Here is a 14779-nt window from a genome sequence, read left to right on the forward strand (position 1 = left end):
GAGGGCAGAGCAGCAGCGCTACCATAGTAACACATATTCAGTTGGTTGGTTTATGTGATGCAGAATCAAGGCACAATAAATGTAAATGCATATTGTTTTCTTTTTTAAATGCATATAATTTATTAAAGAGGTATGCGTTGAAGGCATTTCTTGGCTTGTGTTTTTTATAACCTCTGGGCTATGTAAGGTGTATTGAGAATCCACTGGTTACCCAAAATGGTCTCTCCTTCTGGATGTGTTTGGGGGCATGTTTTTGCGTTGGGAGATGCCAGATGTGGATTTACTAGCATCTCTGTTCAGCAAAAAGCTGGACAGGTTTGCCTGCAGTACACATGACCCTGGCGGCAGATGCAGCAAATACCCTGGTAGTGCCTGCCACCTGCCTTCATTTCTTGCATCCTGGCAGTGTCGGGGCTTCATGATGCCATACTACCAGGTGTCTCTTTCTAGTCTTCTTGGCTGGCATGTTATTTGACCTACTTAGTAGCTGCTGTGGATCTGAGTAGCACTGAAGAGGAAATTATGCTCTGCCTTATGAACTATCATCCAGGACCACATTGGTACTGTGTTACTGCGGCAGCAGTCATACGCTTTATATATTGCTGTTGAATTTGCAACATTGAATGAATGATTTTAGTATCTGTTTTTCACAACTTTACTAACTTTCCTCTGCACCTATCTGTGATTTTCTACTCATGGATGGCTTGCTGATTATATAATATTTTCTAAAGCTACATTAATGAACTGCTTTGACATGTGGGTCATCTCGTATGTGCGGATTCCTTCATTTTTTACCTATCTGAGCACACATGAATGTCATGGGCTAAAATTGCAAGCATCCTGGATGGCCAAGTAGACCTGCCACCTCTTTCTGCTATATTCTTAAATTTAGGTACCACAAAAAGTTGGAGGAAGTTAGACCACAGCTATGCTTCAGCTCACAATACAACACTTGATTATATCTAGATTGCGCAGCTCATTAGCACTTTTATGGTACCGGTACCAGGGCTCAAGTCCTGCGGGAATGCGTGGGAACGGAGTTCCTGCACTTTTTTCACAGCAGGAACGCAGTTCCCTTTGCAGGACTTAGAGCAGCCGTGAGCAGCCGAGCCGTCCGAGCCAATCCTTCACTAAGCTGCGATGCCCGGCTCTAATCACTGTCAGGGGCAGGCGAACCTTTGTAATCCTTTATGTTACTGGTCGCTTCCTGTATATGGATTCATTGGGTAGTGTGCGGGTATTCCGTCACTTCCTCGATGCCGCAATGTCTCTTGGGAGCTTTTGTCATTGTTCCCAGGAGACATTGCGGAGGTCTGCAGCGAGTTATCGCGGGATTTGTGAAGAACTTGCTTAAAGGAAGGCATCAAGGAAGTGACGGAATACCCGCACACTACCCGATGAATCCATATACAGGAAGCGGCCAGTAACATAAAGGATTACAAAGGTACAGTGGATCGAAGAAAAAAAAACATGCGGTTTAGTAATTATGCATATGAGCGTATAATTTTTTTTTTTTTTTTTTGTGGGGGAGTGGATCTTCGGTGGGAGTTCCCACACTTGTTTCCCCAGGACTTGACCCCTGACCGGTACCCCTGGTGGTGTGACTGATGTGTGCAGGAGAGATTGTCAGTTGTATGTAAATACACTGGGATGTATATTTGGTAGATGATTCTTGGTTGAATTTTTGATACAATCGTTTGCAATAAAGGAATTTCATTGCATACCACATCTTCTTTGACATTTTCTAGTCTTTTTTTATGCATATTAAATTCTAGTTTGGAGTTGATTGTATGACCTAGCGTTGAATTATGATACAGTTTCCCTATATTCATGTTGGTTAACAAAAATCCTATTATTGGCAAATTGGTATTAATGACAATTGCATACACTTTATTTTCACGACCATAATTCCAAATACAGTCCACCAAATACCCTGATAGTGATGTTAAAATCTAATTTTCCAAACATTTGATGCAGTTTAGCTAAGCTATACACAAGTCATACACAAAGGATAAAACATGATAGGCACTTCAGTCAGAGGTTTCATGAAACAACAAAATTAAACAACTTTTTCTTTGCAGCTTCCTTAGAAAAATGTTGATAGCTAAATATGATTCTAACTTGCTAGTACATTTTGGAAACATAAAGGAAAATCTCATTGGTTGTTGTTAACAGTTAAAACTGCTCATTCCATTGACATTTACTGATATGACAAAGATTTATATTTATGTCTGGGGGAATATTATTTAACAATAAAACATAAAACTATACATAGTTGTAACTATTTGTCATTGGTTTTTATTTCAGGTAGAATTCAGTATTTATAACCCTTCTTTTTATACTGCTGTTAGAAAGGACAAACCCTTCCATGATCCTTATACAGAGTAAGATTTAAGATTTTTTTTCTTCGAAAATTCATAATCGGGTCTATGTTTGCATAAGATTACCAACTATGTTAGAGATCTACAGTATGCTAAACTGCTCTCTCACCCTTATCCTTTCTATTCTCATACATTGTATATGAAGATTCACTTTAGCACTTTAATTTGTCCTTTAAACGCATAGTTATTTAACACATCGGCATATTATTGTCTAGCCCTTAAAGCAGGGGTCTTAAACTGGTGGCCCTCCAGCTGTTGCAAAACTACAAGTCCCACGAAGCATTGCAAGGCTGACAGTAAGGGCTCTTTCACACTGAGCGCCCGTACAGGTCCGTCTGTCAGTTTTTTTTGCGGACCTGTACGGGCGCTCTGTGCTCCTCTATGGAGCCGCGGATGTCAGCGGTGACATGCCCGCTGACATCCGACCCGCTCCGATCCACCAAAGTGTGACGGAGGAAAAACCTACTTTTTCTTCCGTCTGGCGGATCGGATCGGGTGAACACGGACATACGGTCCGTGTTCATCCGATCCCCCATAGGGGGAGCGGAGAAAAGACAGGGCGGTCCCTGCACAGTGTGCGGGGACCGCCCTGTCATCCGCCGGCTCAGCGGGGATCAACGGAGCGATCCCCGCTGAGCAAGCGGAGGTGCACGGGGCGGATCATTACTGATCCGCCCAGTGTGAAAGAGCCCTTACAAGCACGACTCCCACAGGCAGAGGCATGATGGGACTTGTAGTTTTGCAACAGCTGGAGGGCTGCCAGTTTGAGACCCCTGCCTTAAAGTCTATAACCAATCTGTTACTTTTTATAATTGCTGCAATATAAGGAAATCAAATAAAATCACAAGCATGCATTTGGTGGGTGTGAACTCTCTCCTGCCTAACAACGCCTTAGAGCTAAGGCATTGCCAGCAGGTGATGTCACTGCTGTATGGGGTTCAACAGCATTGTCCGCCCCAAAACAGAAAAGCCAGAGCTTTGTGGTTATATTCTGCATTGAAAAACTTTTAACAAAAGTATTTACACTGCAATTTACTGTATGGGAAATGTATGCAGGGCAATGGGGAACAAGAGATGCAACATTGAAAAGTTTTTTCTTTTGTGTGTAGCCTTTCCTTCTACTTTAAGGTGCATTGCATGTGAGATGTGTTGGATGCCCTGTTTGCTGAATCTTTGTTGTGATTTCACACAAAAATATGTGCACATAGAGTTCAATGGTAAGATATGTAAAACGCATAACACATCTACACTGTACCACATTAATTGTCGACCTGCATTCAGAGAGTAAAGATTTTCTATGGTATTTACGTTTTGTCCTAAATTTCTTAAAAATACTAGTGCACTAGTATGTGAGTGGCCCTAAACACATCTGTAACTGCAGCCTCATAGCTGTATATCTGCAGTGTGAATTTAAGGCACTTTTGCTTCTACTAAGATGGCTGAATTTATATAGAGATGCATAGGAGTTGATTTACTAAAACTGCATACAAACTAATTAGCTTTAAGGTTTTTGTTCAAAACTTAATTGAACAAGCTGAAGTTAGAAACTGATTGGCTACAATGCACAACTGCACCAGATTTTTCACTCTCCAGTTTCAGTAAATCAACCCTACAGTGCAGAACAAGACTTAGGAAAGTCAGTAATAGGGAAATATCTGCTACAGGGGGACCACAGGCAATATTGGTGACTAGACCTTTGTCTTTTGCCTTTCCTTTTTGACACGGCTTCCAGAATTAGTCCCTCTTAAAATGTGATCTGTGCCTAGCCTGGGTATTTGCATGGGACCTTCAGGGAACTCCAACAGTGCAATGAATAAGTGAATAACCCTATGGCAGTAGATGTTACAATTTCACTTTATTGTCTAAAACTTGTTTTTATGAATAGTTTCAAATTTCAAAGCCAAATTAGGGTACAGCCAACTGTTCTCATTATATACTGTATGTAGGTTGTGCTTCCTCTTTATATGTTGTGCAAAGATACTATTGTTGTTTTGCCTTCACCCATTGCAAGTTTGCAATTAGAGCCAGTTAACACTGGGGCGACTCGTCAGGCGACTCAGCCGCCTGACAAGTCGCGTCCCATTCTATTCACTAGAACCCTTCTAATAGGAGCGACGCAAGTTGCTCTGACTTAGAAAAAGGTTCTTGTACGACTTTGGGGGCGACTCGGGGCGACTTGCATTGACTTCTATACAGAAGTCATTTTGCAAGTCGTCTCTGAAGTCGTCTGCAGGACACCTTGCCGAGTCGCCCCCGAAGTCGTGCCGCCCCAGTGTGAACCAACTCTTACAGTATATTTAAATACCGTTTTTACCCTTTAAAAGAAACGTCTAAAATCCTGCATGTAACTAATCAGGAAAACCTGGTTCAGCAAGAATGCAAAGTATGAAATATTTTTATGTAAAGAAAATTTTGGTGATCTCTGTTTTTTTTTTTTTGTTGTTGTTCAAAGTGCTCCTATATTCTTTTGTAAATAATACTGAAAATGGATTGGAGGGGTGAGGATATGCCCTATGGTGGGGCTTGATGTTACTACTAGAAGCTGGTAACTTAGCAAAATAAGTATGAAAAGTATTTGCTCATTTTACAAAATGAAATAATAAATTAGGTGAAATTCTTTTTTTTTTAATTGAAGCAAACTAGCAACATAGTCTTACCTTGTTTGCTAAGCTCAGTTAATGTTCACTTTATAGTTTATATTCTTTTAGTAAAAAACAACCCGGTGTATATTTCACTTTATCCTCTTTATGTTGACTTTCCCTTTCAAAGTCTTACTTGGCCCCAGTTCAAGGTTCCATCTACCTTCTCACTTTAAGCACAAAAAAGACTATTGTCTCAGCCATTAAACAACTCATACTAAAAGCCTTTGAGGAGAAAGCTCTGTAGAAAAAAGAAACCCATAGGTGAAGGTAATTTGCACATTACTCCCTCTTATTTTTCCAACTCTAGTGGAGTTACAATCCTTGCATTCTAGCCTGTTATGGTGTTTTTATTATCTCATTCTACCGACCAGAGACATTTGTATTTTAAAATATATAGAATCCTTTAAAACTGTTTATTCAAGCTGTATGAACAGGAAATTCCCTTTATTTTAGCTCCCCAGATTCTCTGATGAAAATAAACTACAACTCATTAGATGGAACAGTCAACCGTCAAAGCTACTGTGCAACCTATGTGGTACAGCATGGTCTGCCACTGTAAGTATATTTTGAAAACGAGTTTCGCTGTTTTTTCTCTTTACTTTAATGTGCTCATGTTGTTAGCTTTTTCTTACAGCATTTTCTAATACTAACTTAACCTAGTGAAGAAAAAGAGTATCTAAGAAGGTCAAATCTATTAATCCTGGAGTATGCTCTATAAAGTGAAGATCTGAAATATCCCCTCATTAAGATTGCACCCCAAATATACCATAAGCTTTAATGAAAACAGCATGTTTACCTGCTGCAGTATTTTATGCATTTTATAATGAAGGACGGTATACTAAATAGTCACAAATTTTATTTTGGCAGGAATCCCATTGGTCGAACTGGATTGAGAGGCAGAGGCAGCTTATGCTTTTTTGGTCCAAACCATGCTATTCATCCTATAATAACACAGTATGTACACATTGCTTATTTACATCTGCACCAGCAATAGCTTATTGGGAAAAATAAATAAAAAAGATGATATTTCAGTATTAGGTAAATTTGTCTGCTTGAATTACCATATATAAATTATCTCATAATTATTTATTTTAATATAAAACTGTTATGAAGGTAGCTGCTTGTTTTTTTTTTTATATTTTGATATAGTTTATTTCTTTAGAAGCAGAGTGTTGTACTGTGTTTACTATCCACTGAAGTAAAAATAGATTGCTAGAAGAAGATGTCAGCATACTTCAAAAGTTTGTACTACAATGCATAGTTATAAATAGTAATAAATGATATTCCCCTAAAGTCAAATGTCTTCTTTTAATTTCTGTAAAAATAAATTATGTTAAATAAGGAAATAAGGAAACCTTACTGTACAGTATGAATGCAAAAAACAGGTACATGGTCACATAGGCATTTTATGTAATTTTTGTTTTACCATAGTAATAATCAGCCCCAGACTGGTCAAAAGAGTGGCTTTTGTATGAAGGAAATTTCTCTTTTTTTTTTATTTATTTCCAGTTTTTATGTAACACCAACACATTGCACAGCTTCACATAGTACATACGTAGCATTCACATCATGATAGTTTTTTTAAGCCACAATTTAAACATGTGTGAAATTGCCTTATTTATAGATTAATGCCAAGCTCTTAATAGTACAGCATATAGCTGGGATAATTTCTACACTTCATTACTGCCATGTTTCACTGAAACATACTTCAACAAATATACATGTGCACACACATTTTTTCCTACAGATACTTATTCTCCCATGTCACACATTTTGATAACCTTATACTGTAGTTAAAGCCTATCTAAACCCAAAAACAAAATTGTAATATATTGCAGCTTACCAATCCTTAGACTGCGACTACATCAGTTTTAATTTTTCAGGCTGTGTTATTCTTAGGATGAAAAGATGAGACTAAAGGAAAAAAATAAAACAAAGGCTAAAGCAGCCACCGCATCTAAGGACTGGTAAGCTGCAATGTATTACATTTTTGGATTTGGGTTTAGATATGCTATAACATGCTCAGTAGTCTTGGAAAAATTGTTTTCTTTCGATTTTTATATTACTTTCAAAATCAGACGATACAAAAGTATTTGCTGGAATTAAAACACAATGGATAAACTTCTTTATTTTTATAGTTTACATTTAATCTTTCACAGGTGGAAAAGAAATAAAGATGGCTCTGTTGGCAGAAAAAAGTCAAAGAAAATGCTAGAAGTTTTGGCCATTAAATACAACTCATCAGAGCACTGGGCTCTTCTTGGAGTAGGTTTCCTTTTGTTTGTAAAAACATTCCTTATTTAAAGGATATCAAAGTTATATAGAAAAAGGGAAGGAGAGGTGCCAAGCAGCCAATAGTGTAGCACAGTTTATTCTAAACGACATCAATTCACAGTAAAAATGCACTCACAGACATCCAAGGTGACAGACATATACAGTATTAGACCACCAAGGAGAAGTTGAATCCACGCTGGAGCCTTTGGATGTCAAAGCTGCCACAGGAAGTGCTGCAGAGATACAGACAAACAACTGGGGAGCCCCCACGAGAGGCCCCCATGAGGAGAGAGCTGTCAGGAGAGCTGTCAAACCCTGGGACTCTATAGCCAATGGGAACATGTTTTTGAGGCCAGACCATGCCTCCTTTATCAGCCTAGCAACTAAGCTAACCTCCAGGAGTTTTACACTGGCTGCAAGTATTCCTATAGTGTCCAGTTCATAGATGCGGTCAGCTTCAATGGGGATTAAACAGTGTACTACAAAACTTTTAAATAAATAATTGAAAATTAAAAGTGGTTGGTATCTTATCTGACATAAAAGTATCTGTAAAATGTGGATATTATGAGAAGGTACATCATTGCCCGTTATAATAATCATTTCAAACACATGTAATCACATCTGTTCATTTAGGGCAGTAGTTCTTCATACAGTAAAGTTTATTTAATTGGATTATTTTATTTTAGGGTGACCATATGAAGTGTGCTTTGACAGTTCTTCCCTGTGCAGTATAGTTGAAGCAACCCTTTAGCTCAGCATAGCAATCTTCCCAGCCCTCGTGTCAAATATCCCTTATACAGAGAAATGAAGCACAGGTCCAAATGAATTAGAAAAAGTTTTAAAAGTCTCTTTCCTGAGAAGGTCTCTCATCTCAATTATGCACAAATTACATTTCATAGTAATCAGATTAAAAAAAGTGAATAATGAATTGTATACCAGGTGCACAGTTATCTGAAACATTTTACATAAATAAATACATATGTTGCAGAAATAGAAAAGAGTTATACTAAATCCTATAGGAAAATATGAAGGTTTGTAGCAATAATCATATAAGGACAGAAAATATCCAAATGTAATTTGTGTAGTCAGTCCCCGGGTTACAAACAAGATAGGGTCTTTAGGTTTGTCCTTAAATTTAATTTGTTTGTAAGTTGGAACAGGTACACCTTTTACAGTATCTCACAAAAGTGAGTACACCCCTCACATTTTTGTAAATATGTTATTATATCTTTTCATGTGACAAGACTGAAGAAATTACACTTTGCTACAAAATAAAGTAGTGCGTTTACAGCTGGTAAACAGTGTAAATTTGCTGTCCCCTCAAAATAACTTAACACACAGCCATTAATGTCTAAACCGCTGGCAACAAAAGTGAGTACACCCCTAAGTGAAAATGTCCAAATTGGGCCCAGTTAGCACTTTCCCCTCCCTGGTGTCATGTGACTCGTTAGTGTTACAAGGTCTTAGGTGTGAATGGGAAGCAGGTGTTTTAAATTTGGTGTTATAAATCTCACTTTCTCATACTGGTCACTGGAAGTTCAACATGGCACCTCATGGCAAAGAACTCCCTGAGCATCTGAAAAAAATAATTGTTGCTCTACATAAAGACGGGCTAGGCTAAAGGAAGATGCCAAGACCCTGAAACTGAGCTGTAGCATGGTGGCCAAAACCATAAAGCGGTTTAACAGGACAGGTACCACTCAGAACAGGCCTTGCCATGGTCAACCAAAGAAGTGAAGTGCACATGCTCAGCGTCATATCCAGAGGTTTTCTTTGGGAAATAGACATATGAGTGCTACCAGCATTGCTGCAGAGGTTGAAGGGATGGGGGGGTCAGCCTGTCAGTGCTCAGACCATACGCCACACACTGCATCAAATTGGTCTGCATGGCTGTTGTCCCATAGGGAGCCTCCTCTAAAAATTATGCACGAGAAAGCCTGCAAACAGTTTTCAGAAAACAAGCAAATTAAGGACATGGATTACTGGAACCATGTCCTGTGGTCTGATGAGATCAAGATATAAACATATTTGGTTCAGATGGTATCAAGCGTGTGTGAGGAGTACAAAGACAAGTGTGTCTTGCCTACAGTCAAGCATGGTGGTGGGAGTGTCATGGCCTGGGGCTGCATGAGTCCTGCCGGCACTGCGGAGCTACAGTTCAATGAGGGAACCATGAATCTCAACATGAACTGTGACATACTAAAGCAGGGCATGATCCCCTCCTTTTAGAGAATGGACCGCAGGGCAGTATTCCAACATGATAGCGACCCCAAACATACCTCCAAGACGACCGCTGCCTTACTAAAGAAGCTGAGGGTAAAGGTGATGGGCTGGCCAAGCATGTCTCCAGACCTAAACCCCATTGAACATCTGTGGGGCATCCTTAAATGGAAGGTAGAGGAGTGCAAGGTCACTAACATCCACCAGCTCATAATGTCATCATGGAGGAGTGGAAGAGGACTCCAGTGGCAACCTGTGAAGCTCCGGTGAACTCTATGCCCAAGAGGGTTAAGGCAGTGCTGGAAAATAATGGTGGCCACACAAAATATTGACACTTTGGTCCCAATTTGGACATTTCCACTTAGGGGTGTACTCACTTTTGTTGCCAGTGGTTTAGACATTAATGGTTGTTGCGTTGAGTTATTTTGAGGGGATAGAAAATGTACACTGTTATACAAGCTGTACACTCACTACTTCACATTGTAGCAAAGTGTCATATCTTCAGTGTTGTCATATTAAAAGATATAATAAAATATTTTCAAAAAATGTGAGAGGTGTACTAATAATTGTAATAATTTTAAAAAAAAATTGGATGGCATAGGGAAGGGTTAACACCCCTGTAGCATTTGTTTTTCTGTCTGTGCCCCTGTCCAGAAGATTTCACCAAATTTTCTGCCCCTATAACAATTGGATTTTGAAAATGTTGTGTTGTTGTGGAAACAAGGATTTGTGATAAAGTGCCAGATCCACATACATGTAGATCGGCGCAGCGTATCAGAGATACACTACGCCGCCGTACCTTACCTGGCGCATTTTCGATTCCTCAGCGATTTCGCGCCATAAGTTGCGGCGGCGTAATGTATTTCTGGCGGCGGATTTCAAATTGGGTGGGTTGGGTTTCATTTAAATGAAGTGCGTCCCCGCGCCGAATGAAATGCACATGCGTCGTCCAGAAATTTCCCGCCGTGCTTTGCGCGAAATGACGTCGCAACGACGTCATTTTTTGAACTTAGACGTGAGTTACGTCCATCCCTATTCACGAACGACTTACGAAAAAAAAAAAACTCAAATTTCGACGCGGGAACGACGGCCATACTTAACATGCCAATTCTATGTATACGCCGCAAAATACCAGCTTTAACTATACGCCGGAAAAAGCCGACTACAGACGACGTTAGAAAATGCGACGGCCGCGCGTACGTTCGTGGATCGTCGTAAATCGCTAATTTGCATACCCGACGCGGAAAACGCCACCCAGCGGATGCCGAAGTATTGCATCTTAGATCCGAAGGCGTACGAAGACGTACACCTGTCAGATCTAACCCAGAAGCCGTTGTATCTTGTTTTGAGGATTCAAAACAAAGATACAACGCGGGAATTTTGAAATTACGCAGCGTATCAATAGATACGCCGGCGTAATTTCTTTTTGGATCTAGCCCAAAGTTTCAGTGGAGACACCTTTTTCCCCATGAGAGCTCTTACAGGTGTACAATGTTCCTTCCTAGGGGTAGATTTCCTCTCACATCCTGTTGTCTCCCTTTGTTTGTAAGTAGGAGTTGTTTGTAATGCCGCGTACACACAATCAGTCCATCCGATGAGAGCGGACCGATGGACCGGTTTCATCAGTTAACCGATGAAGCGGACTGATTTTGACTTTTTTTTTAACCGATGGCGTCCACACACGATCGGTTTTGACTGATGAAAACGGTCCATCAGACCATTCTCATCGGTTTAACCGATCATGTGTATGCGGCAGATATTTGTAACATGGGGGCCACTTGTATGCATTATGAAAGCAATGTGAGTTATTACAGATTTTTACAAATATGATATACATTAATCTACAATTAATCTATCATTATTTTTTTATTTCTCTAAACAGGGTACATTGGAACCAGGAGAAACACTACCACGTAAACTAAAGAAGATCTTAAAATACAGATTTCTAGATAAGTTTCAAGAACTGTTAAACAATGGCAGTGAAGTAAGTGGAGAGCTACTGTAATTCACGTTGTGAATCCAAAGCTGAACAACCAGGCAAACAGCCAGGCAGGGCAAAACAACCCAAGAAAGTAAAAAAAAAAAAACATGTTTTTCTTTTTGTTGACAGCCAACATTTTTACCTACCAAATCATTTTTTAATTCTGGTCAGCTGGTCATCTGGTTAAGACACCCCAGCCAGGTCCTGAACATCTCTGTAAACTGCCTGATTGGCTTGTAGTGCTGACCTTGAGTGCTGTTGCCCAGATATTTACAGGGGACCTTTTTCAAGATAGATTTAGGGACCCATGCTAGTTACATAAAACACATTTAAGGATTTTCAGAAAATTGGTTTAAATAGTGTTTTTTATTTCTGCCTGGATTTCTGCATTAAAGTCTATGTCAAGCCCAAATATTTTTTTTTTAAATATAGGATAGAGTAGAGAGGGATTAGACCCACTATCAGATTTGTATAGTTATGCAGGGCTCTATTAGAGAGATTTTCCTTTAATTCCTCCTCCGCTAACAATGCTTTATCAGAATTGGCAATTCTCTAACAGCAACTTGTCAGAATTTTTATTTATTAGAGATGGAGAGGGCTGGAACCTTTGTGATTGTTATTACTGTCTGTTTCCCTTTTACAGATTTTCTCCCTTTTCCTGTCTTTTAAAACTGTAATGCCGCATACACACGATCGGTTCGTCTGATGAAAATGGTCTGATGGACCGTTTTTATCAGATGAACCGATCGTGTGTGGGCCCCATCAGTTTTTTTCCTATCGGTGAAAAAACGTAGAACCTGTTTTAAAATTATCCGATGGTTAAAAAAACGATAGAAAAAAACGATCGTCTGTGGGGAAATCCATCGGTTAAAAATCAACGCATGCTCAGAATCAAGTCGATGCATGCTCGGGAAGCATTGAACTCCATTTTTCTCAGCACGTCGTCGTGTTTTACGTCACCCCGTTCTGACACGATCGTTTTTTTAACTGATGGTGTGTAGGCAAGACTGATGAAAGTCAGCTTCATCGGATATCTGATGAAAAAATCCATCAGACCGTTTTCAGCGGACCTCCTGAAACCCCTCCTGAATAGTAGTAAAAACCTGGCAGGGGTTCTAATTAGGGTTGTCCCGATACCGATACTAGTATCGGTACCGGGACCGATACAGAGCATTTGCGCGAGTACTTGTATCGGTTTCGGTATCGGCGAGTACTTAAAAAAAAGTATCGGTACCTGTACTCGGTCTCAAAAAAGTGGTATTGGGACAACCCTAGTTCTAATCTTTATGCACTCTATCCAAAATGAATAAGATTTTTTTTATCATCCATTAAGGGACACAGGAGGAAAATTCTTAGAAATTTTGGTGATACTGTTGCCTCCAAGAGGTTTGTACACTGATATACAAAAAGTATTAAGTCAGCCAGCATATTATCCTGCATCTAACCATCATGCCTCAATTTTTGCTAGTAACCTAAAAGGTTGAATGACTTTCAGCTCTGTAATTTTCTCTTGCATCAAGATATTGATAAAAAATTGATATTTTTTCTTTGATAAAAAAAAAACTTCAAATGTGCTGTTTGAGTTCATCTCTTTGCAGTAGCTATCCGCATTGGTGTTACCTCAGCAACAAAGGCTATACCCAAACCCTGCTGGAGCAAAGATTGCATTGTACCTCTGAGACCTAGCTTTTTTATCACCCCAATTAAATCTAATTGTTCCACATGAATTCTGCTGCTGGTTCCTATTGGGAAAGGGTGTTTTTTCCCATTTCAATGCTTGTTTTCATCATTTGTAGAATTATGTAGTTACTAAACAGCCAGGCAGTCTAACTGTGATTATCACATCCAAGGCATACCTAAAGCCCTGTACACACGATCAGTTTGTCTGATGAAAACGGACCGATGGACCGTTTTCATCTAACGAACCGATCGTGTGTGGGCCCCATCATTTTTTTTTTCCATCAGTGAAAAAATAGAACCGGTTTTAAATTTTGTCCAATGGTTAAAAAACCTATAGAAAAAAACGATCGTCCGTGGGGAAGTCCATCGGTCAAAAATCCACGCATGCTCAGAATCAAGTCGACGCATGCTCGGAAGCATTGAACTTAATTTTTCTCAGCACGTCGTAGTGTTTTACATCCCCGTGTTGGACAGGATCGGATTTTTAACCGATGGTGTGTAGGCAAGACTGATGAAAGTCAGCTTCATCGGATATCCGATGAAAAAATCCATCAGATTAGATTCCATCAGATATCTGATCGTGTGTACAGGGCTTTAGTTGTTCTCAACATTGTTAGTTAGGCCCATTATTCCACCAAGTAGTAGTTTTCTGTTTATATCTCCTGTTTAGGAAGACCAGGCTAATTCTGTGTCCTTTTCCCCTGGTCAGGACAATTTACATACTTGCCTTTATACCCCTTTTGCAACTAGCCTTTATTAGACTTGAAAGCGTTGTACTTCCTTGTAATAAATTCCACATCTGCTGGAATTTTAAGTGTCTGTTGCCCACCCCTCATTTGCTTTTGGATGTCCCAAAATGTCTAAAAATGTTGTCCCTCAGTGGACAATGAAGAAAAACATTTGTTTGTACTTTTCATAAAATGTTATTCTTGAAGTCAATTGAGGAACATTGGTCCAGCTCCTCTGTGCTACTTACCCACTAAACCTCAGGCATGATGGTGGATGGTGTGTCCCTCAATGGAATTCAACAAAGTTTTTACGATAACAACAAAAAATGTATTTCTTTTTTATGGACAAACACTTTATGGAAAATACAACATTTATTTCTTATGTCAAAATACAATTAGCAAAATTATGCATGGATTCACATAACATTGGATATATATATACCTTGTTCGAAGCCTTGACTAAAAGCCAAACTCTAGTTTAGCCCCACGTTTTTTTTTTTTACTTTTTTAGTATTTATACCTAAACTTTAGGTGTCTTCTGGCCAGTCATATGAGTTTTCAGCATCAGTGGTGGGCAGTTCTCAATGCCAGAAATCATGACACTCACGTTGTGTTGTGTGAGAGCTGTTTTCTGTGGAATTCTCCTGCGAGTAGTGTTTTAAAATCTGTTTTTAAAACACAGAGAGGGAAGAGGATGAAGACCTGGAGTTAAGTTCTATAATGTAACTTATACAGCTGCCAAGTGAGATTTGAATCACTAATATGAGAAAAATGAATTGAATGTCTGGCTTGTTGCACATGTGTATACTTTATTACATAAGTCACTAATGCAGCAGAAGACAAACAAAAACTATTGTACTGACTTACCTTAGT

At 39.3% G+C, this 14779-nt stretch overlaps 1 protein-coding gene across 1 annotated transcript in view; it reads left to right on the forward strand.

Annotated features, from left to right (window-relative positions):
• The window catches only part of TRPM2 (transient receptor potential cation channel subfamily M member 2), a 262145-nt gene that overhangs the window by 234455 nt on the left and 12911 nt on the right, over positions 1-14779 (forward strand). The window contains exons 27-31 of the mRNA XM_040357186.1: positions 2308-2384; positions 5477-5578; positions 5891-5977; positions 7183-7288; positions 11400-11501. Coding sequence (XP_040213120.1) covers positions 2308-2384; positions 5477-5578; positions 5891-5977; positions 7183-7288; positions 11400-11501 — 474 coding nt within the window. The remainder of the gene's footprint in view (positions 1-2307; positions 2385-5476; positions 5579-5890; positions 5978-7182; positions 7289-11399; positions 11502-14779) is intronic.

This window comes from Rana temporaria, chromosome 6 (assembly GCF_905171775.1).
Source record: "Rana temporaria chromosome 6, aRanTem1.1, whole genome shotgun sequence".
NCBI lineage: Eukaryota > Metazoa > Chordata > Amphibia > Anura > Ranidae > Rana > Rana temporaria.